General features: G+C 39.8%; 1 protein-coding gene across 16 annotated transcripts in view; it reads right to left on the reverse strand.

Annotated features, from left to right (window-relative positions):
- The window catches only part of PTPRM (protein tyrosine phosphatase receptor type M), a 777617-nt gene that overhangs the window by 398984 nt on the left and 357932 nt on the right, over nucleotides 1-20701 (reverse strand). For 11 of the 16 annotated variants that reach the window (XM_072734918.1, XM_072734917.1, XM_072734916.1 and 8 more), the window contains exons 6-7: nucleotides 7593-7767; nucleotides 2323-2616 (exon numbers count right to left, since the gene is read on the reverse strand). In XM_072734918.1, coding sequence (XP_072591019.1) covers nucleotides 2323-2616; nucleotides 7593-7767 — 469 coding nt within the window. Of the gene's footprint in view, nucleotides 1-2322; nucleotides 2617-7592; nucleotides 7768-9691; nucleotides 9810-20701 lie in introns of those variants that run through there. The other 5 variants (XM_072734924.1, XM_072734922.1, XM_072734923.1 and 2 more) reach the window with 1 other exon arrangement.

Below are 20701 nucleotides of genomic sequence, written 5' to 3' on the forward strand. Positions count from 1 at the left end.
CTATAGTCTGCAGTACCTGTGTCCTTCCTTGTACCTCAGGCCTGCCCTCCACAGTGTCCCACTGCTCATCGGCCATGACCACCAGGCTTATCTTCACATTTTCTCAAAAGCGTCAGGTCAAGAAAGAGTGAAACTATATATTTTTTCATACAGTAAAGAGAAATTTGTCTTCACATTCCTCCCCTTCTTTCAGCTTTGACTCTCTGACCTCACATAGGCTTGTTTCCTAAGACTGACTTGTCCAACAACAACTCTCTCGGCCATGTTCAATGTCCACGCATGACACTCCAGAAGCAGTGCTCACCTCAGGGTGCAAACAGCTTAACAGCCTCCTTTGTCGTTAGGCTTCCTTGCTTACCTGAGGCATAATACTTTTTCAGGCCTAGCGTTGGCATGCAAATGTCAATTCAAAATCACTTTTAATTTCTTTAAAAGACTGATAATCTCTTATAAAAGGTATGCGGTCTCTTTGAGAGTTACTTATGTACATATTCAGCAGCAATAAAAAAAACAAGCATTATATTCACGGAAATGTATTTAACAATTGTGTCAGGAGCTGAAATGTACAGGCAAGAGACAAGACAAAAATCTGTAGGGGAGGACAGGACTGGAAACATTAAGTAGGCGGGGTAGTTCGTGAGGAGAATGAAACAGATGGTCTCCTCTCTCCAGTCTAGACAATGGAATTCTAACCCTTTTTTTGGACAGAGAGGGAGACTATATATTGCCATGCCCAAAATAGAAGTCCTTAAAATCACACCAAAGTGAAATAACACTGAACGCATTGCTCAGGGATCATGCCTGGAATACAGAAGGTCCTGTGGGCTCCCGTCTCCCCACTGGTAATAAGGGGGTGACAGAATCTGCCCTGGAGCCTTCACAAGGCAGTTATCAAATCAATAACAGGTTTGAAAGCAATGCCTCTACCGTGAAATGATAGATCTGGCATTCTACCTCGCTACTGTTTGCCCAGCAACAGACAATAGGATAATATAAGAAATTATCTTACAAAAAAGGAGGGCAGTTTTATTCAATGAAAGAGAAAGAGGAGATGCCATCATCTGGCAAAGTGAGGGAGAGAAAGAATTTTCAAACTTCTTTCTCCGTGGACCCAGCAGCCAGGGCTGCAAGAACGGCCAGTCCAGAATAGCAGTTCGTTCTAGAGATCCAGCACGGTGAGTGACATGAGTCCCCAGCAGCAGTGGATCTGGGAAACAGAGGCAGGGTTGGCTAGAACAGGCCCATGACACATCCCCGGAAGAAGGTAGCTGTTCTCTTTTCTAATGAAATTAAATACCAACACCAACAACATGAGAACAGAATTTGCCCATGAGTTTTGAACTTGTGGGAGCAATGTACTCCATATTACAGAGGGGGGGAAAAAAGGAACATCTATAACCGTTCAGGCTTAATAGTTTCTCCTACCAGCCAGGGGCAGACTGTGCTTTGAGGATTTTGAAAACTTAAAAAAGACATGAAACATATTTCTGTGCCTATTAATAAATACTGCTATCTGAAGAATCAACTAATTCCATAAAAATTTACTGAATTGCCACCCCTCGGCTCACCATTCAATACAGAGATTCTTCACTTAAATGAGGAAAGAACACTTGGGTATCCTGCAATATTATTTCTCTCTACTTCCCTAGCAGAAAGGAGCCATACAGAAACAGCACTATCACCTCTCATGGGAGCTTGCTTCAGGTTTTGATCTTTAGAAGACACTACATTTCTCCCTCCATCAACCCTACTTTATTTAAGCTGCAAAACGGGTTCAGCACAGTCAATTAGAGCTTTATAATCTCAACCTGAAGACTGCACGCAGCCCACAAATCACCCTTGCTTATTTTACAAATGGGCCCTGTGTCACTGGCAAGCAGCCCCTCCATTAAATATCCATCAATAAAAACACAGCTTTAAGGCCATCTCTAAGATGGACTCTATTATTCCAGTGCCCCTCCAGGCTCAAAGCACATCAACCATGACCATAAAACAAGGGGACCAGAGTGGGAGGATCTGACCTAGGAGCAAATGTCATTAAAGTAGTCAGTTTCTGTCAACTGTAGGGAGATCTCCTATATGAACTAAATACTCCCAGGCAAGTATAAAGAAAAATTTGGGAAAAAAGGAGGTGGAGGTTGCCCAAAGATACCAAGCCTTGAGGTTCTAAATTCCACAGGCAGGTGGGCTACTATTCACAGGTAAAGGGAATTATTCCTTTCCACAGAGGACACTGACCGAGCTGGGGAAGCATATTAAGCACCCAACAAACACAACGCCCAGAAAGACAGTGGTGACCAGTCCCAGGCATCCCTTACTCACCAGCACATTTTGTTCTTGTTCTGAGAGCCGGCCCAGGAGACCCAGTGCCACCCTCCCCCGGCCTGGTGAGCAGCACGCTGATCTCATACTCTGTATCCGGGTCGAGGTGCCCAATCTTGTAACTCGTGGAATCCACTGGCTGTCGGTCATTCCAGCTTCCGCTAGCTGTGCAGTATTCCACCTCTCGGGCGACAATGGGCCCATCCCCGTTGATGGAGTTGGCATTTAGTTGAATCCATAGGTAGGTGGCCCCTACAGAGGCGAGCTGAGGTGGAGCTATGGGAACAGGGGGCTCTGGAAGGCAAATCAGAGAGTCATCTTTCAGAAACTTTGTGCTTCAGTTTTAAACCAGCTAAATGTACATCAATTATTACAGTATATAAGCCATGAATGCGTCAGGAATGAATTGGTAAGGATGGGTTTGTTTAGGTTATTAAGGAAAGGCATACTGGTGAAGTTTTTCACAGTACTGAAATTTGCGAAATAAACTGTCTTAATATCTAAGCTTTCTTAAGTAGGCATACCCCACAGTTTGTTACAGGACATAACTAATTTTTCTCAGACATCTACACAGGTATCCAAGGATTTTTTTTCCCTACTAAAAGTAAGTTGCTAAAAGCTCTCTCCATGATAGCCCTTAAACTCCAGGAGGCTTTCTATGGCCAAATTCCTTATTGAGAATGTCTTCAAAATCATCAAAGGTGCTAGTTATCTAGCTCATTAAGTCCAGTTTCCTCAACCTTATTACTCAACAGATATCATCAATTTTAAAACATGGTGGAAATTATAGTTTACCTCTTCATAAATGCATTTCCAGGATGACTTGTTGCTCCAAAAGCCATCCTAGTGGACTCATTCAGCCACAGAAGAAGGAAGACCTCTGTATAACAAAGCCCACCACTGCTGTTCAAGGAGCCACCAGTAATGAGTCATATGAAAGCAGTGAGTAGAAAGAAAAGCTCTAAAGCAAAGTGCAAGCCATGCCCAGCTTGATAAAATTCTAAGCGATCAAGGCAAATACTCCTTAAACCCAAGAGGGTCTCTTTCATTGTTTAAAACTTGAGATGGACTTTTTTTCTACACCGTTGTCTGAGAAGGGAGAAATAGACAATGTCATTTTAAATAGTATTCCCAGTATGTGAGTGAGGTGTCCGTTGAACGGCTTGCCAGACACCCAATGAAGGCATTCTATATGCCCACTGTCACTGTAAGTGGCACCACACATGATACCGGGAAAGGAGATAATTATATAAAATAACATATTTCTATCTTAATGAACCTCCACCTGAGGAAAAACCCCCCCTAAGATCTAGTGATTTTTTTTTTAGTTTCAGAATTAGAGTTTAGTGATTCATCAGTTGCATATAACACCCAGTGCTCATTCTATCACATGCCCTCCTTAATGTCCATCCTCCAGTTACCCCATCCCCAGCCACCTCCCCTCCAGCAACCTCAATTTGTTTCCTAGAGTTAAGAGCCTCTTATAGTTTGACTGTCTCTCTGATTTTTTAAGCATGTTTCCGCAGGTGGTTTATGTCTTTTTGGGGAGTGTGTGAGTGTGTGTGCGCGTGTGTGTGTTTCAACTCCTCAGGTAGGGCATATGAATGCACAAAAAATAAAGCCTGCTATGTTCCAGTACTGGCATACACTAGCCTGCATGCTGCAAATTTTGTCACCACAGAAGACACAGCCAACTGATGACTGTTCTGTTTCCTGCTGAAATGAATCTCACGGCAGCTAGGACCATCTGACATTGGTCATTGAGACCATACCTGGTTGATCCCTAGAATAAGCTACCAGTAACAACAGTTCTCTTTGGTGCGTGGGGGTGTCTTTGTCCTTTTTCTGTAGTCAAGGTGCAATGAACCTTACTGACTTTCAAAAATAGCTGGGAAATCTCATTAGACTAAGTCAAAATAGGCACTAAAGGATGACTTGTATTTGGAAGACTACAGAATTCATGTAAATGTACTAAAATATTATTCCTATTGTTTATATACTACAACTTTGTGCTAGCTCTTCATTTCTTTAAACAGTTCTTACTCAACTCATAATGATTTAACATCACTTTATATCATTACGCGATTCCTTGAACCGAGACAGGAAATGGGCCTTTTATAGTATATCCTAAGGCAGTTATGTAGCCAGGCTGAAAGAGCAGTTAATTACTTTGAAGTTGCAAATGCTAGCAAGGGTTGCTGAACTGCCATTCAAAATATAACTCAGGGGCAAGGCCACGAAGGTTAGTGAGTGCGCACCAATTCATTTAGGATATTGTTACTATATCCTAAAATAGACATGACTTTAATGCTTGTTTGACCTGAGTATATTTTCTCTATTAATTCCCCATGAAGAAAAGTATCAGATATGGGAAATCAAATGAAAGATTCAACTGGAACCTGGAACAATTATGATAGATGTTCTATTCTAAGTGACTTTCAGGTTGCTTAAAGAGTCGGTACAAGAATAAGTTTATATTAACATTTCGGATAATTTTCCCCGAAGTGAAGGAAGAAAAGGCAGGATTTGGGGGCTGGTGCCAAATCAGTGTATGACCTTTAGAAAGTTACAAACTCCATGGATTTTAGTTTGTCCAATTTTTAGAAGATTAACACCCCAAAGTAATGTATATAAAAAAAGAGTTAATTTATATACAAGTGGCCAACAAAGTGTCACTGTATATTTTAAAGTAATCATCTCGAGGTAATAATATTTCAGTTAAGTATAACATGCTAGTACAATTCAGCATGTTATCTAATTTTAAAATATAAAATATATCTCATCTTAAAATATAATATATATAAAATATATTAAAAATAAAAACATATAAAATATATGAAATTTGGCTATAAAATTATAAAATGGAGGAAAAGTCAAATTTCAGATTTGAGCCACAACAGCAAGCCAGCCGTCCCTGGCTTTGGTCATGCACAGGAATGAAAAGAGGTGCCTGGACATTTAACACAATCACAATAAGCCAAGCTGCCATCATGCTGTCCTAAGGCAGGAAAATGTGCTGCATAAATGTGAATAACAACTCGTTCATTCTTTGTGTTCACATTTGTTCTGGAAGACTAGACATTTATGATTTACTTAGGCCACTCAACAAATGAGGCAGTTTTTAGCAAGGTTACTAGATTTACATTATACTGATAATGAAGCATGATGCCTCAAGAACATGGCTGGTCACAGTGAGATGCCCTGGCAACTATCAATCAGACAATGGGACACAGTCACGAAGAACTGAGCCATGATGAACATTCAATAATAATAATGATCATAAAGAACTCAGCTATGGAACACCGAGGCTGCTGCTTTACTGGATTTGTTGGTAAACGGTGTCCATTTTCTACACGGTGAGTCCTTGCTTCTCTACAAAGTAGGGTGTGCATTACTGTGAAGTGTTAGTTTTCTTTTTTTTTTTTCTTAAAGATTTTATTTATTTATTCATGAGAAACAGAGAGAGAGAGACCAACAGACAGAGAGACAGAGAGAGAAGCAGGCTCCATACAGGGAGCCCGACATGGGACTCGAACCCAGGTCTCCAGGATCAGGCCCTGGGCCGAAGGTGGCATAAACTGCTGAGCCACCGGGCTGCCCAAGTGTTAGTTTTCTTATAGCTATTAAGTCTAAACTCAAGGACCAGCCAGACCAGCAGAAGTTTCAATACAAACCAAAATTCCTATGAATCTGCTGTGGCAAAATATATTCATGGAGCAGGTATTTCAACATGTGCAACGTCAATCACTGCTGCTGCTCGGGGGCAGGCTCACACCAACACAATTCTCTCAGGAGCCAGGAGTGAATAATATTGGCAGGAGTGATTTCACAACAGAAGCATATGCCCAAACCACCTATAGATTCTGTAACAGAGAGTGTGTCCCCAGAGATTTTCATTCAATGGGTGGTAATATCTGGGCAGTCATTTATGTCTTAAAATTTGGAAAGAGGGGGGGTGCCTGGGTGACTCAGTTGATTAAGTGTCTGCCTTTAGCTCAGGTCATGATCCTGAGGTCCTGGGATCCAGCCCTGCATTGGGCTCTCTGCTCAGCAGGGAGCCTGCTTCTCCCTTTCCCTCTGCCTGCTGCTCCTCTTGCTTGGGCTCTCTCTCTCTCTCACTCTTTGTCAAATAAGTAAATAAAATCTTTAAATTAAATAAATAAAATTCAGAAGGAGAGCAATGACAAATGAGGCAAACTGATGTACAGGAGCAGAGGGTAAGAATCACCTTGCCCTCCTCGTCGTCCTCATCTTGGCCCTAACAGGTGCTGGCTGCTTACTATGTATACTATTCTAAGTGCCATTCATATATGTTTTGCTTGACTTTCCTGATCACCCTACAGTGTAGGTGACATTGTTCATGTCTATTTTACAGACAGAAGCACAGAGCTGGTAAGCCACTGGCCCATGCCCACATAGCGAGTTCTGGGTCTTTAAAACTGCTTGCACAGAGAAATTTGCTGATAAAAGGAAGAACCCATCCAAAAGAGATCAGTTTTATGTTTCATATTTAAACAATGCAGGGGGAAAAATTTCAAAAACAGGCATCATTCTGTTCTCCTAGGATAAAACAGCAATGGCCTGACACAAATGATCTAAAAACGCCTCATAGTACATCCACAAGTCCAAATTATTCTGTCTGGGATCAAGAATTGCCTTGGCAGTTTAATACCATAAACTCCTCAGTCCACAAAAAAAGCATTAGACCAGCAAAGGAAACTTATTTCCCTTCTTTTTTTCCCTTCAAACCCCACCTTCCTGAATATAATGACTCAATTTTTCAGTCATGCAAAATATACTAATGGAACCTAACTGCGACATTATGAATGTTAACTCAGTATTATCAATATGGCTTGTGTGATATGAGTGAGCATTTTTATACTGGCATTGCTTCATTTTATTAACCACCCTGCTATCATAAACACCCTGGCTGGTGAATATTTGCATTTTAAGTGATTTTCTATCAGTAAAAAAAAATTCATTCCTTAAAAAAATTTATAGGTTGCGATCTCTGTATACACAGTTGGCAGAAGAACTTGCCAAGAGCACATTCAGTGCTTTGTATGCAACTAAACCGATGTAAATAAAATACATTTTTCAAAAATATTGCTCACGTACAAAATTTGTACTTAAAATGCAATCCACTGAACTACTCTGTTACCAAGCCACTGTTCTGAAACAGACAAGGGTAAGTTTGAGCTTCACACAAATAATGAACTGACAACCATCGGACATAATGACTATTTAGGGGTATAAAATACATTAAATACCTTTAACTACCAATTCTGCATAGTTTGATATTCCAACACCTCCTTCAGTGCGAATCATGCAGCGGTACTTTCCAGCGTCTCGTTTTGTTGTATTTACGACATTAAATGAAGCTATGAATCGCCGGGAACTAGTCACCTTTATTTCCTTGAGTGGAGCATCCCGCACATCAATGCCCTGTATAAATGGAGGGGTGGGGGGGTACAAAAAGAAACAATATCAGCTGTCAAGTCGAACCAGTAAGACACCTGATGGCATATTATCCCTGTTCTCTCCATGTGGGTCTTGGTTCTGTTGTTGATTACCCATGGGCACTGGTTCCAAGAGAACAGCTGGCCAGGAAACTAAAATCCTGCCATGATCAACACTTTCACGATTGAGGGATGCAAAATTAAGTGTGCAGAAAATGTCTTGCTCTGTTTTTTTTTGGCCTTCAAGATATTAATTATGTTAAATGAGCTCACCAGGAGTAGAAAAATGCATATGGAAAAACATTTTACTCCCAAACGATCATCATTTGGTATTTTCATACCACTTTATTTGAAGTTGTTATGCCTGGCTAGGAAACAGAATTAATTCACTTGCTACCATATTGCTGACCTCATTTTATTTATGAACAAGGAGACAATTTATTAAGAATTACATTAAAAACATAAGTAGGTATTAGCATATTCCTTACCGAACAGGTCTGACAGGCTATTCTAAGCTTTATGATGCTCTTCCAGAATAAAAACACCAAGTAGATGCTTAATGTTACCTGACGCTGAAATGCTACAAGAAACATTTCTCCCCTATCCCAGAGTTTCAAAACCCACATAGAGCAGATTCCCTCCGTGTGGCAGCTTTGTCTTACAACATTGCCAACACTTTGAGTATGTCTTTTTATGTAGCCTTATAAATCTATTCTATGTTTCCTATAGCTTAGAGTATCACAAAAAGGCTAGAAATTTTAGTTCTTAATAGTTGTTCACAATCACCAGGAAAGAAACAAAAAACAAAAAACAATCACCAGGAAAGAGGCTATCTTTAATAGGGTATTTGCAAGCATGGAGTAAAAAACAATGGGCACAGATCTTGTGGTTAATGCATGATGCCAGGCACTCTGTCCATTTGTTCACTCTGAATCCATTTTAGGGGCCAACCAGGTGCTATCAACTGTGTTAAGACACCAGGCTCGGTGGTGAATGACAGAAGCGTGGTTGTGGTGCCCCTGGCACTCTAGTTAGTGGGACGAATAGGCTGGAAATGAATACAGAATCACAAGTGGCGGCCAGTGTGGTGAAGGGACAGATCAGATGACTAGCAGAAACCACCATCTTCAGCTATGGTGGCTGTGGGAGGCCAGTTTGAGGACATGAGCTGAGATGTGAAGGGTAAGGAGAGAGCGGTGGGAGAGAAGGAGGATTCTATTTAGCCAGAAGAAACTGGAAGGAAGCCTGGGATGGTTAGAGAGAACTGAATGCTCTGGGTGAATTTAAGGCAGCCGGTGGAACCAGGGAAGTAAGGAAACACCTGTGCATTCAGGGACTTGCAGGCTCTATTGAAGTGTTTTTATACAAGAGTATGAAAATGCTAGGCTGAATACACATAATGAAACTCATCTATATCCCTTAGTGATTTATACTATGCAAAGTCTTTTAAAAGCTTTTCTCTGTGATTTTTTTTTCTTTGGCACTATGCCCTAATGGACATGGATTTGGAGCCAGACTGACCAGGGTGCCAAAGCTTACTGCAAAGTGATTTACCTTCCTAGCGCCTCCTTTCCCTCATCTGCAACAAGGAGATGACACAACTCACTTGCGGGGCAGTTGCAAAAATGTAAAGATGTATGCAAGCACACTGGCTTAATGGCCAGCACCACGTCTCCCCACCCAAACTCTGGACCAACTGCATGACAAGGTCAAGGAGAGAGGCGGACAGACTGTCACTGTACCACTTTTACTGCCTGGGAAGCTGGTTTCACAGAATACTGCTGATGTGCAGTAACAATGGGCTTGCTAATACTTAGCAAGAATTAAAGACTCCCCCCGCCCCTCCAGGCACAGGCCACCTTAGAAACCACAAAGGCCTCCCACATGTTGGCTGCTGCTGTCCAACTCACAGGATGGAAGAACAGGGCTCCTACTGGGGGTCAGCTCCCGAAGAAGGGGCTGGGCTGTGCATGCTCACAGCTTCCTTCCCAGGCAGCTTCTGCTTGGGCAGAGAAAAGGCAGCAGAGTGCTGCGCTGGTACAGTTCCTGCCACAGGGAAGGAAACATCAGGGGCAGGAAAGAAGAGTTCCCCCAGCATCACCTTCTCTGCTACCTGCCACAACAGCTTTGGGAATAGCTTCAAAACATGACATTCCACATACACCTTATGCGTCTTAGGTCTGTCCTGGTTTTTACTGAAGCCTCTACATTTGGTCTGCGCCAAGCAGTCAGGAGAGCAGAACAAAATAAAATCAATCTGGCATGATTAATTAATACAATGGGGGAAGGCATTCTTCTCTGTATTCCTTACATTCAGGCTCCCATCCTCTCTTGCAAATAAACAATCAAATTCTACCACAAGGAGTAACCTCAGGTCTACCAATCCTCTATAGTTGTTTGTCTTTTTCCAAACTAAAAACAAAACAAAACAAATCTCCAGTTTTGAGAAAAAACTGGAGTCCTAAAGAAAGGCAGATTTCATATCTGTATTTGTTTTATTAATAACAGCAACCAAAAACAGGCTATCTTATTTATTTGCTCCCTTGCAGCACGAGTCCTGTTAAGAATATACTTTTGTAGTAAACCCATTGTCTTTTGCCTACTAGAATAAACCTACTTCAAATGAATGTTCATTTAAAAGAATCTTAAAGTATGCATTTAATGATCACTCATGATTCAAGGCTGCACTGAGGGCACTCAAGTTTAAGAAAAGCTCTGTTTTGGACGTATAGATATGTTGAGAGGAGTATTACTTCATAGCTATTGTCTTCATGCCACAGATTTATTCTTTAAAATAAATAGCCTTAAACTAACAACTCTACACGACTCTAACATATGACCTCCCAGGACCCGGGCTTTCTTTCTGAAGCCCATGTATTGAATCACACAGAAAGTTAGATTCAGTTTCTTCAAGAGAAATACTACATAGGAAAGAGAAACCAAGGGATCAAGAGAAGTACTACATAGGAAAGAGAAATCAAGCTAAAACTAACAATCATTTTAGCTTAGAATCCATACCAAATTGTATATCTTGCTCAAATATGCAGGTTATTTTGTCTTCAATCATTCAAAGGTATATGGATCCAAGCATTCATTTAACCAACATTTAGTAAAAAATCTTTCAGGAGGCAGGCGCTGAATCATAGCCAGGGAGAATGGAGCTAAAAGCCCAATCCCTTACCTAACTGAATTTCCAGTCTGGTTAGAAAAAAGCAGACAAGTAAGGCAATGATTATAGTACAGAGCACTAAACTGCATAGCAAATCCAGAAAAAGGGGACCGCATTGAAGAAGGGGGGTGAGTGTTGGATCAGCTTTCTAGAAAGCACTGCTTGAGGCCAGGCTGGAGGATGCTGGCAAGGAGGAGATATGGAGCCCAGTGAGTGAGAAGAGCTCTGCAAAAAAGTCAAGAAGTCAAGAGAACATGGAATGATCTAGGAAGTACAACTGATTCCACGCAACTAGAACAAAGTGCATCTAGAATGGCAGGTGATGAGGTTATAAAGATAAGCTCATTATGGGCTGCAACCAGGAATGTGACATATGGAGGATTATAGTTTATCCTGACTCCAGGAATGGATGGATTTTACGTAGAGGGGTGACATGAACATATCTATGACTACAGTAACAGACTGAAGGGGTATAAAATACATTAAATACCTTTTAATAATACATTAAATAATAATAATAATAATACATTAAATACCTTTTAAAGGAAAAAATGTGGTATCCCAGGTGGTGTCAAGGGAAACTGGTAATTTTTAATTTTTTTAAATTCATTTTAGAAATCAGCAAACAACAAAAGGAGGAGAGAGAGGAAGAAAGGATTCTAAAGGTGTTTAGGATTCTAAAGATATTTAGAAACTAAAATGGATAAAAAGTGTGTTATACTACAGTAACATCTTCCTCTTACAGCAGACTATAATGTCTTTCAAGTCAAGAAATGGATCTTATTCATTTGGTGTACATGGATGCATAAGATATAAAACTCAATAACTTAAAAAAAAACTCAGTAACTTTGTGCTGACTCTAAAAATCATAGTCCCAGTGGAAAAAATGTTTCATAGGTAGAAGAGAAACATGGATTGGCTAAATTGACAGATTTACACTCCACATCCTAAAACTGGACAATTAGTCTTTTGCTCCAAGGGAGATCAATAGGGAAAATAAAGATACTTTAGAGATTCTGTGTGTCGCTCAGTCACCAACAATGCCCACTCATCATGATTGAGGTAGGCAGAATAACAGTCCCCAAAGATGTCTACTGACCAGTACCCAGAACTTGTCAATATGCTCCCTACACACAGCCAAAGGAAGTTTGCAAATGTGATTAAAATAAGAGTCTGGAGATGGGACAATTATACTAAATTATCCAGATGGGCCCCCACTGTAATTACAAGGTAGGAAGGTCAAATGCAGAAGAAGGAAATGTGACCACAGAAACAAAGGTAGGAGTGATGTGCTTTGAAAATGGAGGAAGGGATCATGAACCAAAAAATAAAGGAGGTCTCTAACAAACTACAAAAGGTAAGGAACAGATTCTCCCCAATACCTTCCAGGAGGAACCAGCCTTTCCATCACCTTATATGATGCTTTCTGACTTCTAGAATTATAAGATAATAAAGCCATTATGTCTTTAGTAATTTGTTAAAGAAGCAATAGGACACTAATAGAGTAACCATCAAGATATTGAAAAAACCTGTGGCTTTTCAAAGATACACAGCAGTCATGAATCCTGATTTGTCATAACTACAAGCAAATCTTTAAGATAGGTTTAGATCTTAAGGACTGGTGAAAGTTCAATTCACAGGTCATCACTGTAGGCAAAACAAACAAAGTTGAAAGACTCACACTTCTCAACTTCAAAACTTACTACTACAAAGCTATAGTAATCAAAGATATAGCATAACATTAGCATAAGGACAGACACAGATCAATGGAATAAAGAGCCCAGAAACAAACTCATACGTGGTCAGTGGATTTTCGATACGGGTGCCAAGACCACTTAATGAGGAAATGACAGTATTTTCAACAACTGGTGCTGGGAAAACTGGATATCCACAGGCAAAAGAATAAAGTTCGACTCTTATCTTTCACTGCATACAAAAATTAACTCAAAATAGATCAAATGTCTAAAATTAAGATCTAAAACTATAAATATCTTAGAAGAAAACAGAGGGGAAAATCCTCATGATGTTAGATTCAGAATTGATTTCTTAAATAAAATACCAAAATCACAGGCAACAAAAGAAAAACCAAACTGGACCATCAAAATTAAAACTGTTGTAACTCAAAGGGCACTATTAAGAGATTAGAACAATGGAGAATGGGAGAAAATACTCACAAATAATATACATGATAGAGATTAAGATCTTGAATACATAAAGAAGACCTTCAAACCAACAGCAACAACAAGAAACAATCCAATTTAAAAATGGGCAAAGGATTTATGACAACATGGATGGTCATTAGTCTAAGTGAAATAAGTCTGCGAGAGAAAGCCAAGTACCATATGATTTCACTAACATATAGAATCTAAAAACCAAAACAATGGATAAACAAACAAAAAGCAGAATCTGACCTGTAAATAGAACAAATTGATGACTGACAGAGGGAAGGAGGTAGGGAGATGGGTAAAATGGGTAAAGGGGAGTGGGAGATACAGCCTTTCAGTTATGGAATGAGTAAGTCATGGGAATAAAAGTCATAGCATAGGGAATATAGTCAATGATACTGGAATAGCATTGTATGGTGACAGATGGTAGGTACACTTGTGATGAGCATATCCTAACATGTAAAAAAGCTGAATCTCTATGTTGTACACATGGAACATGTATCAACTGTACTCAAAATAATTTTAAATGGGCAAAGAAATTAAATTGACATTTTTCCCAAAGAAGATGTACAGACAGCTGATGAGTATATGAAAAGATGCTCAACATCTATAGTCAATAGGGAAATACAAATCGAGACCATAATGAAATACCATGTCACATCCAGCAGATGGTTATCATTCAAAAAAATTAAAAATTAAAAATAACAGGTTGTGAAGGATGTAGAGAAACTGGAACCCTGTGCATTGCTGGTGGGATTATAAAATGATGCAGTCACTGTGGAAAACAGTTTGGCAATACTTGAAAAAAGTTAAACAGAATTATCATATTACTCAGTAATTCTACTCCTACATATAACCCAAAAGAATTGAAAACAAGTACTCAAACACATCGCGTACGTGCCAATGTTCATAGCAGCATCATTCGCAAGAGCCCAAAGGTGGACAACAACCTAATTGTCCACTGATGGATGAATGGATAAACAAAAGGTGGCCTCTACAGACAATGGAATATCATTTAGCCTTAAAAAGCAAGGAATTTCTGGGAAGCCTGGGTGGCTCAGCGGTTGAGCGTCTGCCTTCGGCTCAAGGTGTAATCCTGGGATCTGGGATCGAATCCCACATCGGGCTCCTAGCAGCGAACCTGCTTCTCCCTCTGCATGTGTGTGTGTGTGTGTGTGTGTGTGTGTGTGTGTGTGTGATGAATAAATAAATAAAATCTTCTTTAAAAAAATGAAGGAATTTCAGACACACGCTACAACATGGATAAACTCTGATGACATTATGTGAAGTGAAGTAAACCAGTCATGAAAAGATAACTGGTATGATTCTACTCATATGAGGTATCTGGATTAAACAGATTCATGGAGACAAACAGTAGAATGAAGGTTACTAGGGGCTGGGGAAGTGGGAATGGGAAACCCAATATTTCTTAATGGGTTTTGTTTCAGGTGATAGAAAAGTTTTGGAAATAAATAGTGGTAATAGTTACATAACATTGTGAATGTAGTTAACCCCTGAATTACGCTCTCAAATGTGGTCAAAATGGTAAACTTCATGTTATGCATATGTAGTCATCACTATCTACTACAGACCAATAGCATGAACTTCAGCTTTTTGCACTTTTCTTCGAAGACTGCCTACTAAAATAATCTGGAGTGCGGGTTAAAAATGTTTGCAAAAAAGTAGGTAAAATGTACTTGGTGAGTTAAATGGAGAACAGAATGAGAGATGCAAAGCAGACATGATCTTTCCAAGCAAGGGCAGAAGAGGAAAGCAAGAGAAAAAGGGTTCAATCAGCCAGGTATGGGGGAGCCAACATACAATCCTGATTAGACGGCAGAGCATTCTAAATGTCTGCAAGACACCAGATACAATCGGCAAAGGACAGACCCACACAAAGTATATTCTTAGGGACAATAAAAAGAGATATGGATTTTTAAAATCAAATGCTTCCTAGAGAAACCTTTTTTTAAATATAAAAATAAAAATTACAGACATTTAAAAAACTACACATAATTCGATCACTTAAAGATAAATATGGTAAATATTTTAAGGTATTTTAGTTTACTTTTCTCTGATGCATTATTTTCATTTAAATAAAATTTAAAATGGTAGTCATATATGTGTTTTGTGTGTGTGTGTTTTATCTCCATGATATCTACAGACTTGTTTATACCCTTAGATGGTTTCAAAAACATGTTTTTTATTGTTTCCCACTTAATAGCTATAACCATTATTTCTGTATGTATTAATTTATCATTATACATTTAAATTATTTACATGTTTCACTATCATAAATGATTTTAGGACAATCTCTATTCCTAAAATTGTTGGTTTAAAAGGAATGAAAAATTTTAAGGGTTTTTTTTTTTTTTTTTTTTGATGAACAACATAAATGGCCCTACAGAGAGTTAATATCTATTTATAAGGATTGTTTTATTAACAAGAGTTCAGATGGCTCCTAAAATCAAATTATTTTTTAGCTCCTTTCAGATACTACAAACAGATGAAATAGGACAGAGAATTGGCCTGAATCACTGATCTTTTCTTACAATATTTTCAAAACAGTATAAAATGGGGGGAAATCTTCAGCTTATCTTGGGTAAAAAAGTAAATATTCAGAAAAAAATTATATTTATTTTTGTGGTACTGCATGGCTTCCATTGAACAAATTCAGTAATTTTCATTCAAATGCAGTCATAGATAGTATTTTAAAACTAAAATGAATCTCATTTTAAAAATTTTCAAGAATGATAAATTCCCTGTAACATTCTGAGATGCAGTCTACACTGGCCTCTTTCCACAAGACAAGAGTATTCCTTGAAATTCACATCTTTAATACCCATAAGTGGATATTTCTAAAAATGGAATAGATAAACCAAACTAAATGAGATTGAGTGTGCTTAAGATAATGTAACTGAAGAGTGTGTAGCACTACTAAAATGTATACTTAGAATCAGGGACGCATGGCAGTTTTTAAATATCTATAAAATAAATCACTCAAATTGATGCACATCACTTAAATTGGTAGCATCACCAGTAATTTTACACAGGCAGAAAAATCCCACTTTGAAAATGGAAATTGAATAGCTGCCTAAAGACTGGCAAACATGGGGACATCGCTCAATGTGAACCAAATGAACAGAGAACAAACCACGGAAGTCTAAACAAGGCAGGAAAGCAACAGGAGAAAAAGGTGTGAAGACGGAAAGAATAAAAGTAAGAAAGAGGGAAAAGTGACAAAGGAGAGAAGGGAATTAAGCCATCCCTGTTTATCTGCGGGGGGTGTGTTCCGAGACCCCAGTGTATGCCTGAAACCACAGATAGTTCTGAACCCTAAGTATACTATGTTTTCTCCTACACATATGTACTACCTACATCTATAATGAACTTTGATTTATAAATTAGGCACAGGAGATCTCTGGGTGGCTCAGTGGTTCAGCGCCTGCCTTTGGCCCAGGGCCTGATCCTGGAGTCCCAGGATCGAGTCCCGCGTCGGCTCCTTGCATGGAGGTTGCTTCTCCCTCTGCCTGTGTCTCTGCTTCTCTCTCTCTGTGTGTGTGTCTATCATGAATAAATAAATAAGATCTTTATAAATTAGGCACAGTAAGAGATTAACAGCAATGACTAACAATATAGAACAACTATAGCAACATATTATAGTTGTTGTTACGTGAATGTGGTCTCTCTCTCTCAGAATAACTTATTACACTGTATTCACTCTGCTGGTGATGCTGGGGGATGAGAAATTGCCTACGTGATGGGATGAAGTGAGGGCAATGATGTGGGCTTATGATGCAGCATTAGGCTGCAACTGACCTGAATATGTGTCAGAAGGAGAACCATCTGCTTCTGGATCGTGGTGGATCATGAGTAACTGAAACCATGAATAAGGGAAGACTGCTTTAGTGCAAACATAGAAACTCAGAGAGGAGTGGAGAGATGTTGAGTGAGGCAACAGAAGAGTGAGGGGGCATGGCAGAGGAAGGGATCAACAGAGGGATGGAGACAGGCCAAGGCACAGAGATGACAGCAGACCAAATGCTCAACCTTGAGAGGAAGTAATAACTCACACAGGGAGGAAAGACCCACTTCTTGGACAATGTTTATTTGTCTCCTTTGAAATTCTACATATATGTTTTAATATTAGCCTCTTTGTTTCCTGAAGCTGAGAAAAATCTGTCCGGTCCAATGGTGACTTTGGGTTCTGTATTAGCTCAATGATTGACAACATGCATGAAGAAGCATTGGGTTGATGGAGGAAACATGAGAGAATGTCCTTGGATAACAGGGGAGGGAGGAGGAGGAGAGAATGCTCACCCTTCACTTTGTTAGTATTAAATCTGATTTCTTGGGTTGTTAGAGGGGAGGAGGACAGAGTGTTTATAGCTGTTGGCAGGGCACCAGGCAGCTTTGCCTGTGACATCTTCGTAGACAAGAGGAGAACAATATGGGACAAATGCCAGGAGGACTGGATAGACTAGGAGCCTGTGAATGACCACACTCTATGGCCGCTTGTCAGCATGGATGCTAAAGCACATTTCTGAAGCCTGGGCAAAAGTTATATCCTTGACTTCTCCAACATGTCTACTAATGTCATTGATAGAGTCGTAGTTGTGTTTGTCACATGTACAGGTGACAACCAACCAGAGTAAAATGGGATAAAAGATATCCACAAAGCCTACCAATGAATTTAAATTAATGAGATAAATATCAAGCAAAATAAATGTAAATCAATCCTGTACTCCCTTGACTTTACAAGTGGGTAACTGGAGCCATAACTTAGAACTGTTTTCATCACTTACAAGTATCCAAAGATGGTGAAGTGGGTTTTTTTTTCAAACCTAATTCAGATTTTTGTTGTTTTAATAAAGTATCTGGAGAGGAGGTTCCAGGAGACACCCCCAGAAGACAGCATTCTGTTCTGAGACCCCCATTCTCTGCGGAGCATATGAGAGGTAGGCTTGCCCAGAGGAATGTGGAGAGGATCTCACATGAACATGCAGCACTCATCTCTACAGGGTAAGAGTTGGTAAACACCTGCAAACAGATGACTCAAGAGGGAGAGGACTACTGTCTTCCAAAATTGCAAGACCAGACAAGTAAAATAGGAACTGCATTTGAGTGTCATGGCCATGGGGCTCTCCCGCTTATCTGAAACTCTTTGGGTAAAGTATAGTTCACAATTCAGATTTACTTTTAATTTTAAAAAGGTTTTTATGCTGTATATTATTTGATGGTGCCATGTATCATCACATAATAGCACCCCATAACCAAGGACACTAATATTTCTGCATCAAATCATGTGACTATGACTATAAGGAGGAAAAACAGCAACAAGTTTCAGGTCAGGTTTCGTGATCTAACAAATGACAAAAGTGGGCAGGTTTTGCTAAAAATGGAGAACTCCCATTTTTAGCCTTTGGAATAAGAGTGACCTCCAAGGATGTACACAACCAGTCCTACCCACCTCCACCCCTATGCTTTGATGCCACCCTACCATGACCCCCACAAGTCTGTTGGATGCCTGAGCTCCAGCCACAACAGGCTCCATGCTGTCACTTTCTCACCCTGGCACTCTACCCTCAAGGTCTCTGCCTTCCTCCTCCTGGAGGCCCTCCCCAACATATTCCCATAGCCCATGCCTTCACCTCCTTCCAGTCCTGCTCAAGTACGTTCTCAAGGAGGCCTCCCCAGGCCCCAGATTTAAAACTGAAACCTCTCCTGCATGGCCCTGCCAATGCTCTGTGTCCTGCTACTCCTATTAATGCTACTGATCACTTTTTGACATACCACATAGCTTACTTATTATGGTCATTGTCTACCTCTCCCCAGTAGAATACAAGTCTCACAGAGGCAGAGATCATTCTTTTCACCCCCTATTAGAATACAAATCCCACAGAGGTAGGGATCTTTGCCAGATTTTTAACTGCTATAAGATCTCTAGCACAAAAACCATCCTAGCACATCCAAGGAAAGGCTGGTGGCACTATGAAAGGGATTTATTTAGGCATTGAACAAGTTGATCTTTAAGACGCCGATTGGTCCACAGATAGGCTTCCTGAGGTCAGAATTAAACAGGGAATATGGGGGATAGTGGCCTCTTTTCTCTGATTCAGGGAGGTGTGAAAAAACATATGATCCTTTTCCCCATGTGTCCTTCCCCATGACAGGAATGGCAGATAGGACAATGTGTTCAGAACCTCTGGTACTTCCAAGCATCTAAGAGCCTATGGGATACTTTCTGTTATTCTGGCAAAATGAAATGATGAAAATGTACACCGGGTAGAGACAGTGAATTTGTCAGCTAGTTTTCTCTAAATTCTCACAGTTAGAAAGAGGTGCTCTCCCAAGGGCTGGTGCCCCATGTTCTCAAAAGCATTACAGCAAGACAACGTGGCATTGCCAAGGATGGGCATCCAGATTGTTCTTTAGAATATTAGAGTTCTCAGTGAAAGAGAGCCTAGGATATGACTGTCAGGAACAAAAACCCATACCTGATGCAGAACCTGGCACCTGAATGTCCAGGGTTGTTAAAGAAATTGGTGACGCATCTTTTGTTAACTTAATGAAACAACCATAATGGCCATGTCTGAGATGAAATGATCTTAAGTGGGTTAAATATGGCTTTGTATAAAAGCAAGAGTATCTTTAAACATGCATATATTTCAATCTGAGCATGCTAGGGGAAAAAGTGCAGCGCCTGATAGTCTTTTAAATTAGGCTTACAATCTCCTTTATGCAAGGGACTGACTGTAGGACTTCTAAATGAGCAGCAATTTACCATCAAAAAGATACATATTAAGTCTTTTGGAAATCAGAGAAATGATTGAAAGAAATTGAGGTCTGGGATGTTAGCAGCACTTGGATCAAATTAGTCAATCCTGGGCATTTTGAAGCTGCTCTGAGAGCACAAGCTTGGAGGAGATACAGGCCAGTCACCCTTCCTTAGCCATATCCTTGGGGATCAACTGCACCTTTGTTTATTCAACAAGGAATATAGTCTGTATTATTCCACTTGCATTCATTTGTATGACACTGACTGAAATTCTTACCACTGAGATCACATTAATAGCAGCAAGGCCTGGAATAAACGTATTGAAAACATTTTACATAATCTAAATCCAATAATAATTGAGTACCTCAACAAATCTACCTTCTCAAACCTACACACACACACACACACACACATATATATACATATATACATATATATTTTAAATAACTAAAATACTGTTGACTTTGGCCAAGGCCATAACCAAGCCAACCCAAATATTTACCAGTTTGGAAGAGTAGAACTAGAAGTTCATACTTACGTTACCATATACTAAGAATATACATTGACAGGCATACTTAAATTGGCTAAAAAATATCCAGATAGCCAAAGTAACAGGCAAATAGCCAAAGCTGCATATTCTTTCAACATATACATAATAGTCTTCCAGTCATTTTCTTTTTTTTTAAAGATTTTATTTATTTATTCATGAGAGACACACACACACACACACAAAGAGAGAGAGAGAGAGACAGAGACAGAGAGAGAGAGGCAGAGACACAGGCAGAGGGAGAAGCAGGCTCCATGCAGG

This window comes from Vulpes vulpes, chromosome 13, assembly GCF_048418805.1.
Source record: "Vulpes vulpes isolate BD-2025 chromosome 13, VulVul3, whole genome shotgun sequence".
In the NCBI taxonomy this organism is placed as follows: domain Eukaryota; kingdom Metazoa; phylum Chordata; class Mammalia; order Carnivora; family Canidae; genus Vulpes; species Vulpes vulpes.